At 47.7% G+C, this 22,514-nt stretch overlaps 1 protein-coding gene across 1 annotated transcript in view; it reads left to right on the top strand.

The window, feature by feature from the left end:
- The window catches only part of LOC126649950 (LIM homeobox transcription factor 1-alpha-like), a gene marked incomplete at its 3' end in the record, with an annotated part of 28,526 nt that extends 6,310 nt beyond the window's left edge, over positions 1-22,216 (top strand). Inside the window, exons 4-7 of the mRNA XM_050334345.1 lie at positions 16,483-16,715; positions 20,560-20,738; positions 21,853-21,930; positions 22,060-22,216. Of these exons, the coding sequence (XP_050190302.1) occupies positions 16,483-16,715; positions 20,560-20,738; positions 21,853-21,930; positions 22,060-22,216 (647 nt within the window). The remainder of the gene's footprint in view (positions 1-16,482; positions 16,716-20,559; positions 20,739-21,852; positions 21,931-22,059) is intronic.
- Between the last annotated feature and the right edge of the window lie 298 nt (positions 22,217-22,514).

Raw genomic sequence — 22,514 nt, 5'->3', positions numbered from 1 at the left:
TCCAAGGATTTTCCCCTTCCCAAGGCTGAAAAAAACCCCTCGGGAATTCCCAACCTGCTCCTCATTCCAGGTTTTTCCTGCTCCCAAAAAATCCGGGAGAGCCTCTGGAAAAAGGGGTGGAAAAATGGGAGAGATTCCCTAAAAAAAAAAACCTTTAAAAATCCCTTTTTTCCAAGGGATTTTCCCCATCCCAAGGCAGAAAAAACCCCCTCGGGAATTCCCAAATTCCTCCTCATTCCAGGTTTTTCCTGCTCCCAAAAAAATCTGGGAGAGCCTCTGGAAAAAAGGGTGGAAAAATGGGAGAGATTCCCTAAAAAAAACCTTAAAAAATCCCTTTTTTCCAAGGATTTTCCCAGCAGGAAAAGTTTTTCCAGGTAAAAACCCCTCGGGAATTCCCAAATTCCTCCTCATTCCAGGCTTTTCCTACTCCCAAAAAAATCCGGGAGAGCCTCTGGAAAAAGGAGGGGGAAAAACGGGAGAGATTCCCTAAAAAAACCCCTTAAAAAATCCCCTTTTTCCAAGGGATTTCCCCCATCCCAAGGCAGAAAAAAACCCCTCGGGAATTCCCAACCTGCTCCTCATTCCAGGTTTTTTCTGCTCCCAAAAAAATCTGGGAGAGCCTCTGGAAAAAAAGGGTGGAAAAATGGGAGAGATTCCAGGGAATTCTGCCCAAATTCCGATGGATCAGAGATCCCAAGGATCATTTTTCCAGGGAATTCTGCTCCCAATCTTTAATTAGGAAGGATCAGAGGATCCAGGGATGGATTTTCCAGGGAATTCTGCCCAAATTCCGATGGATCAGAAGGTCCAGGGATGGATTTTCCAGGGAATTCTGCCCAAATTCCGATGATCAGAGATCCCAAGGATCATTTTTCCTGGGAATTCTGCCCAAATTCCAATGGATCAGAAGGTCCAGGGATCGTTTTTCCAGGGAATTCTGCTCCCAATCTTTAATTAGGAGGGACCAGAGGATCCAGGGATGGATTTTCCAGGGAATTCTGCCCAAATTCCGATGGATCAGAGGATCCAGGGATGTTTTTTCCAGGGAATTCTGCCCAAATTCCGATGGATCAGAGGATCCAGGGATGGATTTTTCCAGGGAATTCTGCCCAAATTCCGATGGATCAGAGGATCCAGGGATCATTTTTCCAGGGAATTCTGCTCCCAATCTTTAATTAGGAAGGATCAGAGGATCCAGGGATGGATTTTCCAGGGAATTCTGCCCAAATTCGATGGATCAGAGATCCTAAGGATCATTTTTCCAGGGAATTCTGCCCAAATTCCGATGGATCAGAGATCCTAAGGATCATTTTTCCAGGGAATTCTGCTCCCAATCTTTAATTAGGAAGGACCAGAGGATCCAGGGATGTTTTTTCCAGGGAATTCTGCCCAAATTCCGATGGATCAGAGATCCCAAGGATCATTTTTCCAGGGAATTCTGCTCCCAATCTTTAATTAGGAAGGATCAGAGGATCCAGGGATGGATTTTCCAGGAATTCTGCCCAAATTCCGATGGATCAGTAAGGTCCAGGGATGGATTTTCCAGGGAATTCTGCCCAAATTCCGATGATCAGAGATCCCAAGGATCATTTTTCCTGGGAATTCTGCCCAAATTCCAATGGATCAGAAGGTCCAGGGATCGTTTTTCCAGGGAATTCTGCTCCCAATCTTTAATTAGGAGGGACCAGAGGATCCAGGGATGGATTTTCCAGGGAATTCTGCCCAAATTCCGATGGATCAGAGGATCCAGGGATGTTTTTTCCAGGGAATTCTGCCCAAATTCCGATGGATCAGAGGATCCAGGGATGGATTTTTCCAGGGAATTCTGCCCAAATTCCGATGGATCAGAGGATCCAGGGATCATTTTTCCAGGGAATTCTGCTCCCAATCTTTAATTAGGAAGGATCAGAGGATCCAGGGATGGATTTTCCAGGGAATTCTGCCCAAATTCCGATGGATCAGAGATCCTAAGGATCATTTTTCCAGGGAATTCTGCCCAAATTCCGATGGATCAGAGATCCTAAGGATCATTTTTCCAGGGAATTCTGCTCCCAATCTTTAATTAGGAAGGACCAGAGGATCCAGGGATGTTTTTTCCAGGGAATTCTGCCCAAATTCCGATGGATCAGAGATCCCAAGGATCATTTTTCCAGGGAATTCTGCTCCCAATCTTTAATTAGAAGGATCAGAGGATCCAGGGATGGATTTTCCAGGAATTCTGCCCAAATTCCGATGGATCAGAAGGTCCAGGGATGGATTTTCCAGGAATTCTGCCCAAATTCCGATGATCAGAGATCCCAAGGATCATTTTTCCTGGGAATTCTGCCCAAATTCCAATGGATCAGAAGGTCCAGGATCGTTTTTCCAGGGAATTCTGCTCCCAATCTTTAATTAGGAGGGACCAGAGGATCCAGGGATGGATTTTCCAGGGAATTCTGCCCAAATTCCGATGGATCAGAGGATCCAGGGATGTTTTTCCAGGGAATTCTGCCCAAATTCCGATGGATCAGAGGATCCAGGGATGGATTTTTCCAGGGAATTCTGCCCAAATTCCGATGGATCAGAGGATCCAGGGATCATTTTTCCAGGGAATTCTGCTCCCAATCTTTAATTAGGAAGGATCAGAGGATCCAGGGATGGATTTTCCAGGGAATTCTGCCCAAATTCCGATGGATCAGAGATCCTAAGGATCATTTTTCCAGGGAATTCTGCCCAAATTCCGATGGATCAGAGATCCTAAGGATCATTTTTCCAGGGAATTCTGCTCCCAATCTTTAATTAGGAAGGACCAGAGGATCCAGGGATGTTTTTCCAGGGAATTCTGCCCAAATTCGATGGATCAGAGATCCCAAGGATCATTTTTCCAGGGAATTCTGCTCCCAATCTTTAATTAGGAAGGATCAGAGGATCCAGGGATGGATTTTCCAGGGAATTCTGCCCAAATTCCGATGGATCAGAAGGTCCAGGGATGGATTTTCCAGGGAATTCTGCCCAAATTCCGATGATCAGAGATCCCAAGGATCATTTTTCCTGGGAATTCTGCCCAAATTCCAATGGATCAGAAGGTCCAGGGATCGTTTTTCCAGGGAATTCTGCTCCCAATCTTTAATTAGGAGGGACCAGAGGATCCAGGGATGGATTTTCCAGGGAATTCTGCCCAAATTCCGATGGATCAGAGGATCCAGGGATGTTTTTTCCAGGGAATTCTGCCCAAATTCCGATGGATCAGAGGATCCAGGGATGGATTTTTCCAGGGAATTCTGCCCAAATTCCGATGGATCAGAGGATCCAGGGATCATTTTTCCAGGGAATTCTGCTCCCAATCTTTAATTAGGAAGGATCAGAGGATCCAGGGATGGATTTTCCAGGAATTCTGCCCAAATTCCGATGGATCAGAGATCCTAAGGATCATTTTTCCAGGGAATTCTGCCCAAATTCCGATGGATCAGAGATCCTATGGATCATTTTTCCAGGGAATTCTGCTCCCAATCTTTAATTAGGAAGGACCAGAGGATCCAGGGATGTTTTTCCAGGGAATTCTGCCCAAATTCCGATGGATCAGAGATCCCAAGGATCATTTTTCCAGGGAATTCTGCTCCCAATCTTTAATTAGGAAGGATCAGAGGATCCAGGGATGGATTTTCCAGGGAATTCTGCCCAAATTCCGATGGATCAGAAGGTCCAGGGATGGATTTTCCAGGGAATTCTGCCCAAATTCCGATGATCAGAGATCCCAAGGATCATTTTTCCTGGGAATTCTGCCCAAATTCCAATGGATCAGAAGGTCCAGGGATCGTTTTTCCAGGGAATTCTGCTCCCAATCTTTAATTAGGAGGACCAGAGGATCCAGGGATGGATTTTCCAGGGAATTCTGCCCAAATTCCGATGGATCAGAGGATCCAGGGATGTTTTTCCAGGGAATTCTGCCCAAATTCCGATGGATCAGAGGATCCAGGGATGGATTTTTCCAGGGAATTCTGCCCAAATTCCGATGGATCAGAGGATCCAGGGATCATTTTTCCAGGGAATTCTGCTCCCAATCTTTAATTAGGAAGGATCAGAGGATCCAGGGATGGATTTTCCAGGGAATTCTGCCCAAATTCCGATGGATCAGAGATCCTAAGGATCATTTTTCCAGGGAATTCTGCCCAAATTCCGATGGATCAGAGATCCTAAGGATCATTTTTCCAGGGAATTCTGCTCCCAATCTTTAATTAGGAAGGACCAGAGGATCCAGGGATGTTTTTTCCAGGGAATTCTGCCCAAATTCCGATGGATCAGAGATCCCAAGGATCATTTTTCCAGGGAATTCTGCTCCCAATCTTTAATTAGGAAGGATCAGAGGATCCAGGGATGGATTTTCCAGGGAATTCTGCCCAAATTCCGATGGATCAGAAGGTCCAGGGATGGATTTTCCAGGGAATTCTGCCCAAATTCCGATGATCAGAGATCCCAAGGATCATTTTTCCTGGGAATTCTGCCCAAATTCCAATGGATCAGAAGGTCCAGGGATCGTTTTTCCAGGGAATTCTGCTCCCAATCTTTAATTAGGAGGGACCAGAGGATCCAGGGATGGATTTTCCAGGGAATTCTGCCCAAATTCCGATGGATCAGAGGATCCAGGGATGTTTTTTCCAGGGAATTCTGCCCAAATTCCGATGGATCAGAGGATCCAGGGATGGATTTTTCCAGGGAATTCTGCCCAAATTCCGATGGATCAGAGGATCCAGGGATCATTTTTCCAGGGAATTCTGCTCCCAATCTTTAATTAGGAAGGATCAGAGGATCCAGGGATGGATTTTCCAGGGAATTCTGCCCAAATTCCGATGGATCAGAAGGTCCAGGGATCATTTTTCCAGGGAATTCTGCTCCCAATCTCCAAATTCCGATGGATCAGAAGGTCCAGGAATGGATTTTCCAGGGAATTCTGCCCAAATTCCGATGGATCAGAGGATCCAAGGATCATTTTTCCCTCGTCCCTTTCCCAGTTTTTTCCCCCCTTTTTTTCCCCATTTTTTTCCCTTTTCCCTCCTCCCTTTCCCAATTTATTCCCCCCCTTTCCCAATTTATTTTCCCCCCTTTTCCCATTTTCCCCCCCTCTTTTTCCCAATTTATTTTCCCCCCTTTTCCCATTTACCCCCCCTCTTTTTCCCATTTTTCCCCCTTTTTTCCCCCTTTTCCCTCCTCCCTTTCCCAGTTTATTTTTCCCCCTTTTCCCAGTTTATTTCTCCCCCTTTCCCAATTTTTTCCCTCCTCCCTTTCCCACTTTTTTCCCTTTTTTCCCCCTTTTCCCTCCTCCCTTTCCCAATTTATTTCCCCCCTTTTCCCCCCTCTTTTTCCCATTTTTCCCCCTTTTTCCCCCCTTTTCCCTCCTCCCTTTCCCAATTTATTCCCCCCCTTTCCCAATTTATTTTCCCCTCTTTTCCCAGTTTTTTTCCCTCCCTTTCCCAGTTTTTTCCCCTCATTTTCCCAGTTTTTTCTCCCTCTTTTCCCAGTTTTTTCCCCCCTTTTCCCTCCTCTCTTTCCCAATTTATTTCCCCTTTTTCCCAATTTATTTCCCCCTTATCCCAATTTATTTCCTCCCTTTCCCAATTTATTTCCCCCCCTTTTCCCATTTTCCCCCCTTTTCCCCAGTTTTTTCCCCTTTTTCCCCCTTTTTTCCCCCTTTTTTCCCTCTTTTCCCTCCTCCCTTTCCCCATTTATTCCCCCCCTTTCCAAATTTATTTCCCCCCCTTTTCCCTCCTCCCTTTCCCAATTTATTCCCCCCCTTTTCCCATTTCCCCCCCCATTTTTCCCATTTTATTTCCCCCCCTTTCCCAACTTATTCCCCCACTTTTCCCAATTTATTTCCCCCCCTTTCCCAATTTATTTTCCCCCCTTTCCCAATTTATTTTCCCCCCTTTCCCAATTTATTGCCCCCCTTTTCCCATTTTATCCCCCTTTTTTTCCCCCTTTTCCCTCCTCCCTTTCCCAATTTATTTCTCCTCTTTTCCCAATTTATTCCCCCCCTTTCACAGTTTATTTTCCCCCCTTTTCCCCCTTTTTTCCCCCTTTTCCCCCTCTTTTCCCTCCTCCCTTTCCCAATTTATTCCCCCCCTTCCCCAATTTATTCCCCCCCTTCCCAATTTATTTTCCCTCCTTTCCCAATTTATTTCCCCTCTTTTCCCAGTTTATTTTTCCCCCTTTTCCCCCTTTTCCCCCCCTTTTTTCCCCCCTTTTCCCTCCTCCCTTTCCCAATTTATTCCCCCCTTTCCCAATTTATTTCTCCCCCTTTTCCCATTTCCCCCCCCTTTTTTCCCAGCTTATCCCCCTTTTTTTCCCCCTTTTCCCTCCTCCCTTTCCCAATTTATTTCTCCTCTTTTCCCAGTTTTTTCCCCTCCTTTTCCCAGTTTATTTCCCCCCTTTTCCCAATTTATTTTCCCCCCTTTCCCAATTTATTTCCCCCCCTTTTCCCATTTTCTCCCCCTCTTTTTCCCATTTTTTCCCCTCTTTTCCCCCCCTTTTCCCTCCTCTCTTTCCCAATTTATTTCCCCCCCTTTCCCAATTTATTTCCCCCCCTTTCCCAATTTATTTTCCCCCTTTCCCAGTTTTTCCCCCTCCTTTTCCCAGTTTATTTTCCCCCTTTTTTTTTCCCCCATTTCCCCCCTTTTCCCTCCTCCCTTTCCCAATTTATTCCCCCCCTTTCCCAATTTATTCCCCCCCTTTCCCAATTTATTTCTCCCCTTTTCCCATTCCCCCTTTTCCCATTTTTCCCCTTTTTCCCCTTTCCCCCCCTCTTTTTCCCAATTTATTTTCCCCCCCTTTTCCCAATTTATTTCCCCCCCTTTCCCAATTTTTCCCCTCCTCCCTTTCCCAGTTTATTTTCCCCCCTTTCCCAATTTATTTCCCCCCCCTTTTCCCAATTTATTCCCCCCCTTTCCCAATTTATTTTTCCCCCTTTCCCAATTTATTCCCCCCCTTTCCCAATTTATTTCCCCCCCTTTTTCCCATTTCCCCCTCTTTTCCCTTTTTTCCCCTTTTTCCCCTCTTTTCCCCCTCTTTTCCCAATTTATTCCCCCTTTCCCCTTTTTCCCCCTTTTTCCCCTTTTCCCCCTCTTTTCCCAATTTATTTCCCCCTTTTCCCAATTTATTTCCCCTTTTTCCCCTTTTTCCCCTCTTCTCCCCCTCTTTTCCCAATTTATTTCCCCCCTTTTCCCAATTTATTCCCCCCTTTCCCAATTTATTTTCCCCCCTTTTCCCATTTCCCCCTCTTTCCCCCATTTTTCCCCCTTTTTCCCATTTTTCTCCCTCTTTTCCCCTCCTCCTTCCCCTCTTCCAACCCCCTTCCCTTTTTTGAGAAGCGAGAAAAATAAAATTAAAGATTAATAATAATAATAATAATAAAAAAATAAAAAAAGAAGCCCCCCAAAAAACAGGAAATTAAAATCTCAGGGACAGGAAATTGAGAGAAAAATCACCCCGAGCCAACCACAATTCCTGCCTGGAATATTAATGGAGATGCTGCCCAAGAAAAAAACCAAAACCAGGTAGAAACCAGAAAAAAAAAGGGAAAAATCCCCCCCAAAAATCTCCTCCAAATATCCCAAAAATCCCCCCTAAAAATCCTCTCAGAATATCCCAAAAAACCCCTAAAAATCTTCTCCAAATAACCCAAAAATCCCCCCAAATTCCAAAATCGCCCCCAAAATAAACCCCAAAAATCTCAAAAAAACCCTCCCCAAATTCCCCCAAAATCCCAAAAAAAATCCCCCAAATTCCCCCCCAAAATAAACCCCAAAAATCTCAAAAAACCCTCCCAAAATTCCCCCCAAATACCCCAAAAATCCCCCCAAAAATCCTCTCCCAATCCCCCAAAATCCACCTAAAAATCCTCTCCAAATACCCCAAAAATCCCCCCAAAAATCCCAAATCTCCCCCCAAAATCCCCCTAAAAAAACCCCCTAAAATCCCCCTAAAATTCACCAAAATCCCCTTAAAAAAAAACCCAAAAATTCCCCTCAAATTCCCCCCAAATTCCAAAATCCCCCCCAAAAATAAACCCCAAAAATCTCAAAAAAACCCTCCCCAAAAATCCCCCCCAATACCCCAAAATCCCCCTAAAAAAACCCCAAATCTCCCCCAAAATTCCCCCCAAAATCCCCCTAAAATTCCCCAAAATCCCCCTAAAAAAAACCCCAAAATCTTCCCCAAAATACCCCCAAAATTCCAAAATCCCCCTCAAAAATAAACCCCAAAAATCTCAAAAAAACCCTCCCCAAATTCCCCTAAAATCCCAAAATCCCCAAATTCCCCCCAAAATAAACCCCAAAATCTCAAAAACCCTCCCCAAATTCCCCCAAATACCCCAAAAATCCCCCAAAAATCCTCTCCAAATACCCCAAAAATCCCCCAAATTCCCCCAAATTCCAAAATCCCCCCTCAAAAATAAACCCCAAAATCTCAAAAACCCTCCCCAAATACCCCAAAATCCCCTCAAAATCCCCCAAGTTCCAAAATCCCCCCAAAAATCCCAGAATCCCCCAAATCCCCCTACAAAAACCCCAAAATTCCCTCAAATTTCCCCAAATTCCAAAATCCCCTCAAAAATAAACCCCAAAAATCTCAAAAACTCTCCCCAAATAACTAAAAAATTCCCCTAAAAATCCTCTCCAAATATCAAAAAAATCCCCCTTAAAAATCCTCTTCAAATACCCCAAAAATCCCCCCAAATTCCAAAAATCCTCCCCAAAATTCCCCAAAATCCCCAAAATCCCCTAAAATCCCCTAAAAAAACCCTAAAAACCCAAAATCCCCTCAAATTCCCCCAAAAACCCCAGAATTCCCCAAAATCCCCGAAAAACCCCAAAATCCCCTAAAATTCCCCAAATCCCCTAAAAATCCCCCAAATCCCCTAAAATTCCTCAAAATCCCCTAAAAAAACCCAAAATCCCCTAAAATTCCCCAAAATCCCCTAAAATTCCCAAAATCCCTAAAAAAACCAAATCCCTAAAATTCCCCAAAATCCCTAAAAACCCCCAAAATCCCCTAAAATTCCCCAAAATCCCTAAAAACCCAAATTCCCCCCAAAATCTCCCCAAAATTCCAAAATCCATCCCCAAAAAAACCCAAACCAACCCCCCCCTAAAAATCTCAAAACCCTCCCAAATTCCCCCCTAAAATCCCAAAAATCCCCTAAAAACCCCCCAAATTCCCCCAAAAATCTCCTCCCAAAATCCTCAAATCCTCCCCCAAAAATTCCAAATCCCCCTTAAAAACCCCCAAATCCCCCCAAAATTCCTTCCAAAAAACCCACCTAATTCCTGCAAAAAAGGTGGGAATGTGGAATTCCAATCCCAAAAAACCCCAATCCCATCATTTTCCCCCAAAAAAAGGTGGGAATGTGGAATTCCAACCCCAAAAACCCCTCAAAATCCTCCAAAAAAACCCTCAAAAAAGGCAGGAATATCAAATTCCAACCCCAAAAAACCCCAATCCCATCATTTTCCCCTCAAAATCCCCCCCAAAAAAGGTGGGAATGTGGAATTCCAACCCCAAAACCCCCTCAAAATCCCCCAAAACCCCTCAAAAAAGGTGGGAATGTGGAATTCCAACCCCAAAACCCCCTCAGAATCCCCCAAAACCCCTCAAAAAAGGTGGGAATGTGGAATTCCAACCCCAAAAACCCCTCAGAATCCCCCAAAACCCCTCAAAAAAGGTGGGAATATCAAATTCCAACCTCAAAACCCCCTCAAAAAAGGTGGGAATGTGGAATTCCAACCCCAAAAACCCCTCAAAATCCCCCAAAACCCCTCAAAAAAGGTGGGAATATCAAATTCCAACCCCAAATCCCCCTCAAAAAAGGCAGGAATATCAAATTCCATCCCCAAAAAACCCCAATCCCATCATTTTTCCCCCTAAAATCCCCCCAAATCCCCCTCAAAAAAGGTGGGAATGTGGAATTCCAACCCCAAAAAACCCCAATCCCATCATTTCCCCCCAAAAAAAGGTGGGAATGTGGAATTCCAACCCCAAAATCCCCCCCAAAAAACCCCAATCCCACCATTTTTCCCTCAAAATCCCCCCAAAAAAGTGGGAATATCAAATTCCAACCCCAAAAACCCCTCAAAAAACGACGGAAATGTCAAATTCCAACCCCAAAACCCCCTCAAAATCCCCCAAATCCCCCTCAAAAAAGGTGGGAATGTGGAATTCCAACCCCAAAATCCCCCCAAAAACCCCCAATCCCACAATTTTCCCTTCAAAATCCCCCCAAATCCCCCTCAAAAAAAGACGGGAATGTGGAATTCCAACCCCAAAAAACCCCAATCCCATCATTTTCCCCCTAAAATCCCCCCAAAGCAAGTCGGGAATATCAAATTCCAACCCCAACCCCCCCCCAAAAAAGGCAGGAACATCGAATTCCAACCCCAAAACCCCCTCAAAATCCTCCGAAAACCCCTCAAAAAAAGGCGGGAATGTGGAATTCCAACCCCAAAAAACCCCAATCCCATCATTTTTCCCTCAAAATTCCCCCAAAAAAGCGGGAATATCAAATTCCAACCCCAAAACCCCTCAAAAAAGACGGGAATGTCAAATTCCAACCCCAAAACCCCCTCAAAAAAGGCAGGAATATCAAATTCCAACCCCAAAAAACCCCAATCCCATCATTTTTTCCCCTAAAATCCCCCCAAAGCAAGTCGAGAATGTGGAATTCTGGCTGGGAAGGGTTAATTCCCATTTTTTTTGATCTCTGTTCCCTCTTTCCCTCCCCCTTTTCCAGGCGGATATTGCTGGCCCGAGGATAATCTGATTAAACCCCCACCTTTTATTGCTTTTTTTCTTCGCCTCCTCTTTTATTAAAAACCTCCCACAATTCCAGAGGTTCCCGGAAAAAAAACAGGGAATTTTTATCTGTGAAATCTTCTTGGTTTTTTTAGCTCTGTGGGGGTGTTTTTTTGGGGGGGAAGGGAGAAAAAGGGGAGAAAGGGGAAAAAAAGGGAGAAAAAAGGGGGAAAAAGGGAGAAAAAAGGGGGAAAAGGGAGAAAAAAGGGAGAAAAAAGGGGGGGGAAAGGAGAAAAAAGGGAGAAAAAAGTGGGGGAAAAAGGAGGGAAAAAAGGGAGAAAAAAGGGACAAAAAAGGGGGAAAAAGGGAAGGAAAAAAGGAGAAAAAAAGGGGGGAAAAGGGAGAAAAAAGGGGAAAAAGGGGAGGAAAAAGGGAGAAAAAAGGGAGAAAAAAAGGAGGGAAGAAAGGGAGAAAAAGGGGGGAAAAGGGAGAAAAAGGGGGGAAAAAGGGGGAGAAAGGGAGAAAAAGGGGAAAAAAAGGGAGAAAAAAGGGAGGAAAAAAGGAGGAAAAGGGGGAGAAAAAGGGAGAAAAAAGGGAGAAAAAAGGGGGGAAGGGGGGGAAAAAGGGGAGAAAAAGGGGGAAAAAAGGGGAAAAAAGGAGGGAAAAAAGGGAGAAAAAAAGGGGGGGAAAGGGGGAAAAGGGGAAAAAAGGGGGAAAAAGGGGGAAAAAAGGAGGGAAAAAAGGGAGAAAAAAGGGGGAAAAGAGGGAAAAAGGAGGGGAAAAAAGGAGAAAAAAGGGGGGGAAAAGGGGGGAAAAAGGGAGAAAAAAGGGAGGAAAAGGAAGAAAAAGGGGAGAAAAAGGGAGAAAAAAAGGGGGGAAAAGGGGGAAAAAAGAGAGGAAAAGAAGGAGGGAAAAAAGGGGGAAAAGGGAGAAAAAAGGGGAAAAAAGGAGGGAAAAAAGGGAGAAAAAAAGGGGGGGGGAAGGAGGGAAAAAGGAGGGGGAAAAAAAAGGGAGAAAAAAGGGGGAAAAAAGGGGAGAAAAAAGGGGAGAAAAAGGGGGAAAAAGGGGGAAAAAAGGAGAAAAAAAGGGAGAAAAAAGGGGGGAGAAAAAAGGAGGGAAAAAGGGAGAAAAAAGGGGGGGAAAGGAGGGAAAAAGGAGGGAAAAAAAGGGAAAAAAAGGGAGAAAAAAGGGGGAAAAAGGGGAGAAAAAAGGGGAGAAAAAGGGGGAAAAAGGAGAAAAAAAGGAGAAAAAGGGGAGAAAAAGGAGGGAAAAAGGAGAAAAAAGGGGGGAAAGGAGGGAAAAAGGAGGGAAAAAAAGGGAAAAAAAGGGAGAAAAAAGGGGGAAAAAGGGGAGAAAAAAGGGGAGAAAAAGGGGGGAAAAGGGGGAAAAAAGGAGAAAAAAGGGGGAAAAAAGAGAGGAAAAAAGGAGGGAAAAAAAGGGAGAAAAGGGAGAAAAAAGTGGGGAAAAAAGGAGGGAAAAAAGGGGGAAAAGGGAGAAAAAAGGAAAAAAGGAGAAAAAAGGGGGGAAAGAAAGGGGGGGGAAGGGACAAAAAAGGAGGAAAAAAGGGAAGGAAAAAAGGAGAAAAAAGGGAGAAAAAGGGGGAAAAAAGAGGGAAAAAAGGAGGAAAAAGGAGGGAAAAAGGGGGGGAAGGAGGGAAAAAGGGAGAAAAAGGGAGAAAAAAGGGAGAAAAGGGAAGAAAAAAGGAGGGAAAAGGGAAGGAAAAAAGGAGAAAAAAGGGAGAAAAAAGGGAGAAAAAAAGGAGGGGAAAAAAGGGGGAAAAAAGGGGGAAAAAGGGAGAAAAGGGGAAAAAAGGGAGAAAAGAAAGAAAAAGGGGGGGAAAGGAGGGAAAAAAAGGGAGAAAAAAGGGGGGAAAAGGGGAAAAAAGGAGGGAAAAAAGGGAGAAAAAAGGGAGAAAAGGGGGGAAAAAAGGGGAAAAATAAGGGGGGGAAAGGGGGAAAAAAGGAGGGAAAAAAGGGATAAAAAAAGGACAAAAAAGGAGGAAAAAGGGAAGAAAAAAGGAGAAAAAAGGGAGAAAAAAAGGAGGGAAAAAAGGCAGAAAAAAAGGAGGGAAAAAGGGGGAAAAAGGGAAGGAAAAAGGGAGAAAAAAAGGGGAAAAAATAAACCACGGAAAAATTAAATAATAAAATCGTTAAAATAGCAGGAAAATCGACTTAAAGAAATAACATCCCAATAAAATAACAGAAGAACAGCATAAAAATCGTAATTAATAAAGAATAAAAGAATAGAATAACAAAAGAATGGAATAACAAAATAATACCTATTAAAATAATTAAAATATCTATTAAAATGATTCAATTAAAATAAATTAAAATATCCATTAAAAGAACCATTAAAAGAACAGGAAAAAAAACCAGAATTAAAAAAAAATTAAAATATTAAAAGGCTAATTAAAATAATAATTAAACCCATCATTAATTAATAATCAATAATTAAAACCACAACAAAAAAAGGGTTTTTTCTCTCTAAAACCTCCTTTTTTCCCCTTTTTTCCCCCTCCATCCCAAATTCCAGGTGGGATTTGTTCCCTCCCCCTCCTTCCTGAGCCGAGTTTACCTCGAGGATTAAACCTGGCTTAGGTGAAGAGGCTTTAATTAAAATTAATTAAAAATTAATCCCCCTTTTATTGCTATTTCCAGCCTCAAAATTCCCTCGGGAATTTGGCCAGGGGAAGGAGAAGCTGCTGGGAAAATATCCTGGGAAAAAAAAAAAACGGGATTGGAGGGGGGGATGGGCTGGAAAAAAATGGAATGGGTTTGAAAATTGGGGAATGGGCCCAAAATCCTGGAATGGACCCTAAAAATCGGGGAAATGTCCCTGAAAATCCTGGAATGGGCCCTAAAATCCCTGGGATTGTCCTGGAAAAGTCCCTGAAAATCCTGGAATGGTCCCTAAAAATCTGGGAAATGCCCCTAAAAATCCTGGAATGGACCTGAAAATTCTGGAATGGGTTCGAAAATCCTGGAATGGGCCCAAAAATCCTGGAATGGGCCCTAAAAATCTGGGAAATGTCCCTGAAAATCCTGGAATGGGGCCCAAAAATCCTGGAATGGGCCCTAAAATTGCTGGGATTGTCCAGGAAATGTCCCTGAAAATCCTGGAATGGGCCCTAAAAATCTGGGAAATGTCCCTGAAAATCCTGGAATGGGCCCCAAAATCAGGGAATGGGCCCTAAAATTGCTGGGAAAGTCCTGGAAATGTCCCTAAAAATCCTGGAATGGTCCCTAAAATCCTTGGGAATGTCCTGGAAGGATCCATCTCCCTCCTTCCCAACTCCAGGATTCCAGGGATCCATTCCAGACCTGGAATCCACCCCAAAAAAAGTCGGGATGAGCCACCTGAGGTCACAATTGGAGTCACTGTTTGGGTTGGCCTGGACCATCTCCCTCCTTCCCAACTCCAGGATTCCAGCAATCCATTCCAGGATTCCAGGAATCCATTCCAGGATTCCAGGAATCCATTCCAGACCTGGAATTTACCCCCAAAAAAGTCGGGATGAGCCACCTGAGGTCACTGGATTGACCTGGACCATCTCCCTCCTTCCCAACTCCAGGATTCCAGGAATCCATTCCAGGATTCCAGGAATCCATTCCAGGATTCCAGCAATCCATTCCAGGATTCCAGCAATCCATTCCAGACCTGGAATTTACCCCAAAAAACTTGGGATGAGCCACCTGAGGTCACAATTGGAGTCACTGTTTGGGTTGGCCTGGACCATCTCCCTCCTTCCCAACTCCAGGATTCCAGGAATCCACTCCAGGATTCCAGCAATCCATTCCAGACCTGGAATCCATTCCAGGATTCCAGCAATCCATTCCAGACCTGGAATTTACCCCCAAAAAACTCGGGATGAGCCACCTGAGGTCACTGGATTGACCTGGACCATCTCCCTCCTTCCCAACTCCAGGATTCCAGCAATCCATTCCAGGATTCCAGCAATCCATTCCAGGATTCCAGCAATCCATGCCAGACCTGGAATCCATTCCAGGATTCCAGGTCTGGAATCCACCCCCAAAAAAGTCGGGATGAGCCACCTGAGGTCACAATTGGAGTCACTGGGTTGACCTGAACCATCTCCCTCCTTCCCAACTCCAGGATTCCAGGAATCCATTCCAGGGTTCCAGAGATCCATTCCAGGATTCCAGGAATCCATTCCAGACCTGGAATCCATTCCAGACCTGGAATCCACCCCCAAAAAGTTGGGATGAGCCACCTGAGGTCACTGGGTTGACCTGGACCATCTCCCTCCTTCCCAACTCCAGGATTCCAGCAATCCATTCCAGAATTCCATCAATCCATTCCAGAATTCCAGGAATCCATTCCAGGATTCCAGGAATCCATTCCAGACCTGGAATCCATTCCAGGGTTCCAGGAATCCATTCCAGACCTGGAATTTATCCCCCAAATAGTCGGGATGAGCCACCTGAGGTCACTGGGTTGGCCTGGACCATCTTCCTCCTTCCCACTTCCAGGATTCCAGGAATCCATTCCAGGATTCCAGCAATCCATTCCAGACCTGGAATCCATTCCAGGATTCCAGCAATCCATGCCAGACCTGGAATCCACCCCCAAAAAAGTCGGGATGAGCCACCTGAGGTCACAATTGGAGTCACTGGATTGACCTGGACCATCTCCTTCCTTCCCAACTCCAGGATTCCAGGAATCCATTCCAGGGTTCCAGGAATCCATTCCAGGGTTCCAGCAATCCATTCCAGGATTCCAGCAATCCATTCCAGGATTCCAGGAATCCATTCCAGACCTGGAATCCACCCCTAAAAAACTTGGGATGAGCCACCTAAGGTCCCTGGGTTGACCTGGACCATCTCCCTCCTTCCCAACTCCAGGATTCCAGGAATCCATTCCAGGATTCCAGCAATCCATTCCAGACCTGGAATCCATTCCAGGATTCCAGGAATCCATTCCAGACCTGGAATCCATTCCAGGATTCCAGGAATCCATTCCAGACCTGGAATCCACCCCCAAAAACTTGGGATGAGCCACCTGAGGTCACAATTGGAGTCCCTGTGTTGACCTGAACCATCTCCCTCCTTCCCAACTCCAGGATTCCAGGAATCCATTCCAGACCTGGAATCCACCCCTAAAAAACTTGGGATGAGCCACCTGAGGTCACAATTGGAGTCACTGCTTGGGTTGACCTGGACCATCTCCCTCCTTCCCAATTCCTGGAATCCTGGGCTGGGTTGGTTGATTCCAGGTTGGAATCCACTCCCCTCTCCCATCTTTGGCAGGGAATCCACCCCCAAAAAAGTCGGGATGAGCCACCTGAGATCACAATTGGAGTCACTGCTTGGGTTGGCCTGGACCATCTCCCTCCTTCCCAACTCCAGGATTCCAGGAATCCATTCCAGGGTTCCAGGAATCCATTCCAGGATTCCAGGAATCCATTCCAGACCTGGAATCCACCCCCAAAAAAGTCGGGATGAGCCACCTGAGGTCACAATTTGAGTCACTGGGTTGGCCTGGACCATCTTCCTCCTTCCCACTTCCAGGATTCCAGGAATCCATTCCAGGATTCCAGGAATCCATTCCAGGTCTGGAATCCACCCCCAAAAAAGTCAGGATGAGCCACCTGAGGTCACTGGATTGACCTGAACCATCTCCCTCCTCCCCAACCTCCAAAACTCTCTCCGGCTCCGCTTCCCCTTCCCCCAAAAAAAACCGGGAATTCCCCCCTTTTCCCAGACTGTTCCAGACCAAGTGCCGGGGTTGCCTGCAGGCCGTGGAGCCGTCGGAGCTGATCCTGCGGGTTCTGGGCCACGTCTACCACGAGCGCTGCTTCTCCTGCGCCGCCTGCGAGCGCCGCCTGCGCCGCGGCGACCACTTCGTCCTCAAGGAGGGGCAGCTCCTGTGCCGGCCCGACTACGAGAAGGAGAGGGAGATGTTGGGAGACCTCAGCCCGGCGGCTACCGAGGCTGGTCAGGGGGTGGGGAGGGAGGGGGGAGAGTGGGGAGGTGGGGTGGGCTGAGTTGAGTTGGGCTGAGTTGGTTGAGTTGGGCTATGGGCTGGGTGGGTTTATTGAGTTGGGCTGGGTGAGGTTGAGTTGGGGAGTGGGCTTGGGTTGAGTTGGGTTGGGTTGACTTGGGTTGGGTTGAGTTGGGGTTGGGTTGAGTTGAATTGGGTTGTGTTGTGATGGGTGGGTTGGGTTGAGTTGGGTTGAGTTGGGTTGGGTTGGGGGGGTTGACTTGGGTTGAGTTGGGGGTGTTGGGTTGGGTTGACTTGGGTTGGGTTTGATTGGGTTGGGTGGGTTGAGTTGGGTTGATTGAGTTGGATTGGTTGGGTTGGGTGGGGTTGAGTTGGGGGAGCAGGCCTTGACTTGGGTTGAGTTGGGGGTGTTGGGTTGAGTTGGGTTGGTTGAGTTGGTGGCATTGGGTGAGTTGGGTTGTGTTGGGTTGAGTTGGGTTGGGTGGGTTTAGTTGGGGGGGTTGGGTTGATTGAGTTGGGTTTAGTTGGGTGGGGTTGATTGAGTTGGGTTGGGTGAGTTGGGTTGGGTTGAGTTGGGTGGGGTTGAGTTGGGGGGGTGGCCTTGACTTGGGTTGGGTTGGTTGAGTTTGGTTGGGTTGAATTGGCATGGGTTGATTGAGTTGGATTGGTTGGGTTGAGTTGGGTTGGTTGAGTTGGGTTGAGTTGGGCTGAGTTTGGGTGGGTGGGTTGGGTTGAGTGGCATTGGGTGAGTTAGGTTGGGTTGACTTGGGTTGGGTTGGATTGGGTGGGTTGGGTTTAGTTGGGTTGGTTGAGTTGGATGGGCTTGACTTGGTTTGGGTTGGGTTGGTTGAGTTGGGTTGAGTTGGGTGGGTTGGGTTGAGTGGCATTGGGCGAGTTTGGATGGGTTGGGTGGCATTGGGTGAGTTGGGGGGGTTGTGTTGGGTTGAGTTTGGGTGTGGGTTGGGCTGAGTGGCATTGGGTGAGTTGAGTTGGGCTGAGTTGGGTTGATTAGGTTGGGCTGGTTGAGTTGGGCTGAGTTGGGTTGGTTGGGCTGGGGTTGGGTTGGTTGAGTTTGGCTGTGTGGGTTTGGTTGGGTGGGTGGGGTTGGGCTGAGGCTGAGTTGGGTGGGCTTGACTTGGTTTGGGTTGGGTGGGGTTGGGTTGGGTCTGGGTTGGGTTGGGTGGCATTGGGTGAGCTTGGGTTTAGTTGGGTTGAGTTGGGTTGGGTTGAGTTGGGTTGGGTTGAGTTGGGCTGGATTGAGTTGGATTGTGTTGGGTTGGGTTGGGTTGGTTGGTTGAGTTGGGTTGGGTTGGGTGAGTTGGCTTGGGTTGGGTTGGGTGAGTTGAGTTGGGTTGGGTTGAGTTGGGTTGGGTTGACGTTGGGTTGAGTTGGGTTGTGTTGGGTTGGGTTGACTTGGGTTGGGTTGGGTTGGGTTGGGTTGGGTTGGGTTGAGTTGGGTTGGGTTGGGCTTGGGTTGGGTTGGGTTGGGTTGAGTTGGGTTGAGTTGGGTTGGGTTGAGTTGGGTGAGTTGGGTTGGGTTGGGTTGAGTTGGGTGGGTTGGCTTGAGTTGGGTTAGGTGGGTTGGGTTGGGTTGAGTTGAGTTGGGTTGGGTTGGGTTGAGTTGGGTGAGGTTGGGTTGGGTTGGGTTGAGTTGAGTTGGGGCTGGGCTTGACTTGGGTTGGGTTGGGTTGACTTGGGTTGGCTGAGTTGAGTTGGGTTGGGTTGAGTTGGGTTGGGTTGGGTTGAGTTGGGTTGGGTTGGGCTTGACTTGGGTTGGGTTGGTTGGGTTGGGTTGGGTTGGGTTGAGTTGGCATTGGGTTGATTGGGTTGGGTTGGTTGGGTTGGGTTGAGTTGGGTTGGGTTGGGTTGATTGGGTGAGTTAGGTTGGGTTGGGTTGGCTTGGGTTGGGTTGGGTTGGGTTGGGTGGGCTTGGGTTGAGTTGGGTTGAGTTGGGTTGGGTGGGCTTGACTTGGGTTGGGTTGGGTTGGTTGAGTTGGGTTGAGTTGGGTTGGGTTGGGTTGGGTTGGTTGAGTTGGGTTGGGTTTGGGTTGGAGTTGGGTTGGGTGGTATTGGGTGAGTTGGGTGGGTTGGGTTGAGGTTGAGTTGGGTTGGGTTGGGTTGGGTTGAGTGGCATTGGGTGAGTTGAGTTGGGTTGGGCTGGGTTGAGTTGGGTTGGGTTGGTTGGGTTGGGTTGAGTTGGGTTGGGTTGGGTTGGGTTGGGTTGAGTTGGGTTGGGCTTGAGTTGGGTTGGGTTGAGTTGGGTTGGGTTGAGTTGGGGGTTGACTTAGGTGGCATTGGGTGAGTTGGGTTTAGTTGGGTTGGTTGAGTTGGGTGGGTTGGGTTGGTAGGTTTGGGTTGAGTTTGGTTGAGTTAGGGGGGTTGACTTGGGTTGAGTTGGTTGGGTTGGGTTGGATTGGTTGGGTTGGGTGGGGTTGAGTTGGGGGGGTTGGTTTGGGTTGGGTTGGGTTGTGTTGGTTGAGTTGGGTTGGGTTGAGTTGGTTGAGTTGGGTTGAGTTGGGTTTAGTTGAGTTGGGTTGGTTCAGTTTGGTTTGGTTGAGTTGGGTTGGGTTGAGTTGGGAAGAACCCTCAGGATCCTCCCATTCCCATTTAATTCCAAGGGCAGGGACACCTCCCATGGATCCAACCTGGCCTTGGGCACTTCCAGGGATGGGACATCCCAAACTTCTCTGGGAATTCCATCCCAAATCCCTTCCCAGCCAAGGATTCCTTCCCCAAAATTCCCCCTCAATCCCATTTTTCCAGTGGGAATCCATTCCCTGTGTCCCATCCCCTGGAATGTTCTGGAAGATTCTCCCTTGGGATCCCTCCCTGCTCCAGGGGGAACATTCCCAGCTCTCCCCCAGCAAAATCTGGGAATCCTGGAATGGTTTGGGTGGGAAAGGACCCCAAATCCTCCCATTCCCACCCAAAATTCCAAGGGCAGGGACACCTCCCATGGATCAGGTGGCTCCAACTTGGCCTTGGACACTTCCAGGGATGGGACATCCCAAACTTCTCTGGGAATTCCAGCCCAAATCCCTTCCCAGCCAAGGATTCCTTCCCCAAAAATTCCCCCTCAATCCCATTTTTCCAGTGGGAATCCATTCCCTGTGTCCCATCCCAAATCCCTCCCTCCTGGAGCCCCAGGAATGCTCTGGAATTCCCAAATTCCCACCCAATTTCCAGCCCAAATCCCTTCCCAGCCAAGGATTCCTTCCCCAAAAATTCCCCCTCAATCCCATTTTTCCAGTGGGAATCCATTCCCTGTGTCCCATCCCAAATCCCTCTCCAGCTCTCCTGGAACGTTCCGGAAGATTCTCCCTTGGGATCCCTCCCTGCTCCAGGGGGAACATTCCCAGCTCTCCCACAGCAAAATCCGGGAATCCTGGAATGGGTTGGGTGGGAAAGGGACCTCAAATCCTCCCATTCCAAAGAGCAGCTCCACCATCCAGGCACCTCCAAACCCCATCCCACCCCTCCCAGGGGGTGACTCCTCATCCCAAAGAGCAGCTCCACCATCCACCCCATCCCAAAGAGCAGCTCCACCATCCACCTCATCCCAAAGAGCAGCTCCACCATCCAGGCACCTCCAAACCCCATCCCACCCCTCCCAGGGAGCGACTCCTCATCCCAAAGAGCAGCTCCACCATCCAGGCATCTCCAAACCCCATCCCAAAGAGCAGCTCCACCATCCACCCCATCCCAAAGAGCAGCTCCACCATCCACCTCATCCCAAAGAGCAGCTCCACCATCCAGGCATCTCCAAACCCCATCCCACCCATCCCAGGGGTCGACTCCTCCTCCCAACCCCTCATCCCAACTCCCAAACCCCGGCAGGGCGGAGCGAGGACGAGGAGGGCTCCCAATCCCACGGCAAAGGCATCGACGGCGGCGACGGCGACGGCGACGTCACCAAAGAGCACAAACGTTCCAAGAGGCCCCGGACCATCCTGACCACCCAACAGCGCCGGGCGTTCAAGGCCTCCTTCGAGGTGTCCTCCAAGCCTTGCAGGAAGGTACAGGGATTAAAAAACCAAAATAACAACAAAAAAATCCCCCCCTCGAAATCCACCCCAAAATTGCAAAATCTCCCCCTCACAATTCCCCCCCGAATTGCAAAATCTCCCTCTCAAAATTCCCCAAAAATTCTAAAATCTCCCCCTCAAAATTCCCCCCTGAATTGCAAAATCTCCCCCCAAAATTCCAAAATCTCCCCCCAAAATTCCTCCCCAAAATTCCAAAATCCCCCTCTCAAAATTCTCCCCCAAAATCTCCCCCAAAATTCCAAAATCTCCCCCTCAAAATTCCCCCAAAATTCCAAAATCTCCCCATTCCCAGTGGGATTCAATCCCAACTGAGCTCGTTTTGAGAGCCCAACCCCCCTCTGGTCTCATTCCCATAGGAATTCGATCCCAACCTGAGCTCATTTAGGATCCCAATCCCTCTCTGGGCTCATTCCCAGCAGGATTTGATCCCAAACTGAGCTCATTTAGGATCCCAACCCCCATTTGGGATCATTCCCAGTGGGATTTGATCCCAAATTTGATCCCAAATGGGATCATTCCTGATGGGATTCAATCCCAACTGAGCTCGTTTTGAGAGCCCAACCCCCCTTTGGGATCATTCCTGGTGGGATTTGATCCCAAACTGAGCTCTTTTAGGAGCCCAACCCCCATTTGGGATCATTCCCAGAGGGATTTGATCCCAAATTTGATCCCAAATGGGATCATTCCTGGTGGGATTCAATCCCAACCGAACTCTTTTTGAAGCCCAACCCCCTCTGGGCTCATTCCCAGCGGGATTTGATCCCAAATTTGATCCCAAATGGGATCATTCCTGGTGGGATTCAATCCCAACTGAACTCTTTTTGAAGCCCAATCCCCCTCAGGGCTCATTCCCAGCGGGATTTGATCCCAAACTGAGCTCTTTTAGGAGCTCAATGGGATCATTCCCAGTGGGATTCAATCCCAACTCAGCTCTTTTCGGAGCCCAACCCCCCTCTGGTCTCATTCCCAGCGGGATTCAATCCCAACTCAGCTCTTTTAGGATCCCAACCCCCCTCTGGTCTCATTCCCGTTGGGATTCGATCCCAACCTCTCCCATTTTCCCCTCCTTTTCCCCCGGGATCAGGTTCGGGAGTCGCTGGCGGCCGAGACGGGGCTGACGGTGCGGGTGGTGCAGGTTTGGTTCCAGAACCAGCGGGCCAAGGTGAGGCCCCCCCTTCCCAAAATTCCCAATTATTTTCCCAATTATTTCCCCCCCAAAATTCCCGGGATTTCCTCCCAAAAAAAGGGGTTCCAAATTCCTGGTGTTTTGGGGTTTTTTTTCCTCCTGTAGATGAAGAAAATCGCCCGGAGGCGGCAACAACAACAACAACAACAACAACAACAACAACAACAGCAGCAGGAAGAGCAGGAAAAGCGGGAGCAGGGCGGGAATTCCGGGCTGGGAAGCGGGAGAGGGAGCGGCCGGAGCGGTGATGACGACAATGAAGGTGAGGGGGGAAAAAAAAACCGGGAATTTGGGGTGGAAAATCCCGGGATGGGGGCTGGGAGGAGATTCGGGGAATGGTGGGGGCGGGGGAGGGGAAAGGTTGGGAATTCTGGTGTCCCACAACATTCCAAGGGTAGGGAGATATTCCATGGATTGGGGGGGTCCAACTCGGTCTTGGGTGCTTCCAGGGGTGGGAATTCCAGAGTTTTCTCTTGGAATTCCAACCCAAATCCCTTCCCAGCCAAGGATTCCTTCCCAAAAATTTCAAGGGCAGGGAATTCCAGCCCAAATCCCTTCCC

This window comes from Myiozetetes cayanensis, unplaced genomic scaffold (assembly GCF_022539395.1).
Source record: "Myiozetetes cayanensis isolate MyiCay16 unplaced genomic scaffold, myiCay2020 scf520, whole genome shotgun sequence".
In the NCBI taxonomy this organism is placed as follows: Eukaryota; Metazoa; Chordata; class Aves; order Passeriformes; family Tyrannidae; genus Myiozetetes; species Myiozetetes cayanensis.
Note: the sequence above shows the minus strand (reverse complement) of the source record. Positions and strands in the feature narration are given on the sequence as shown.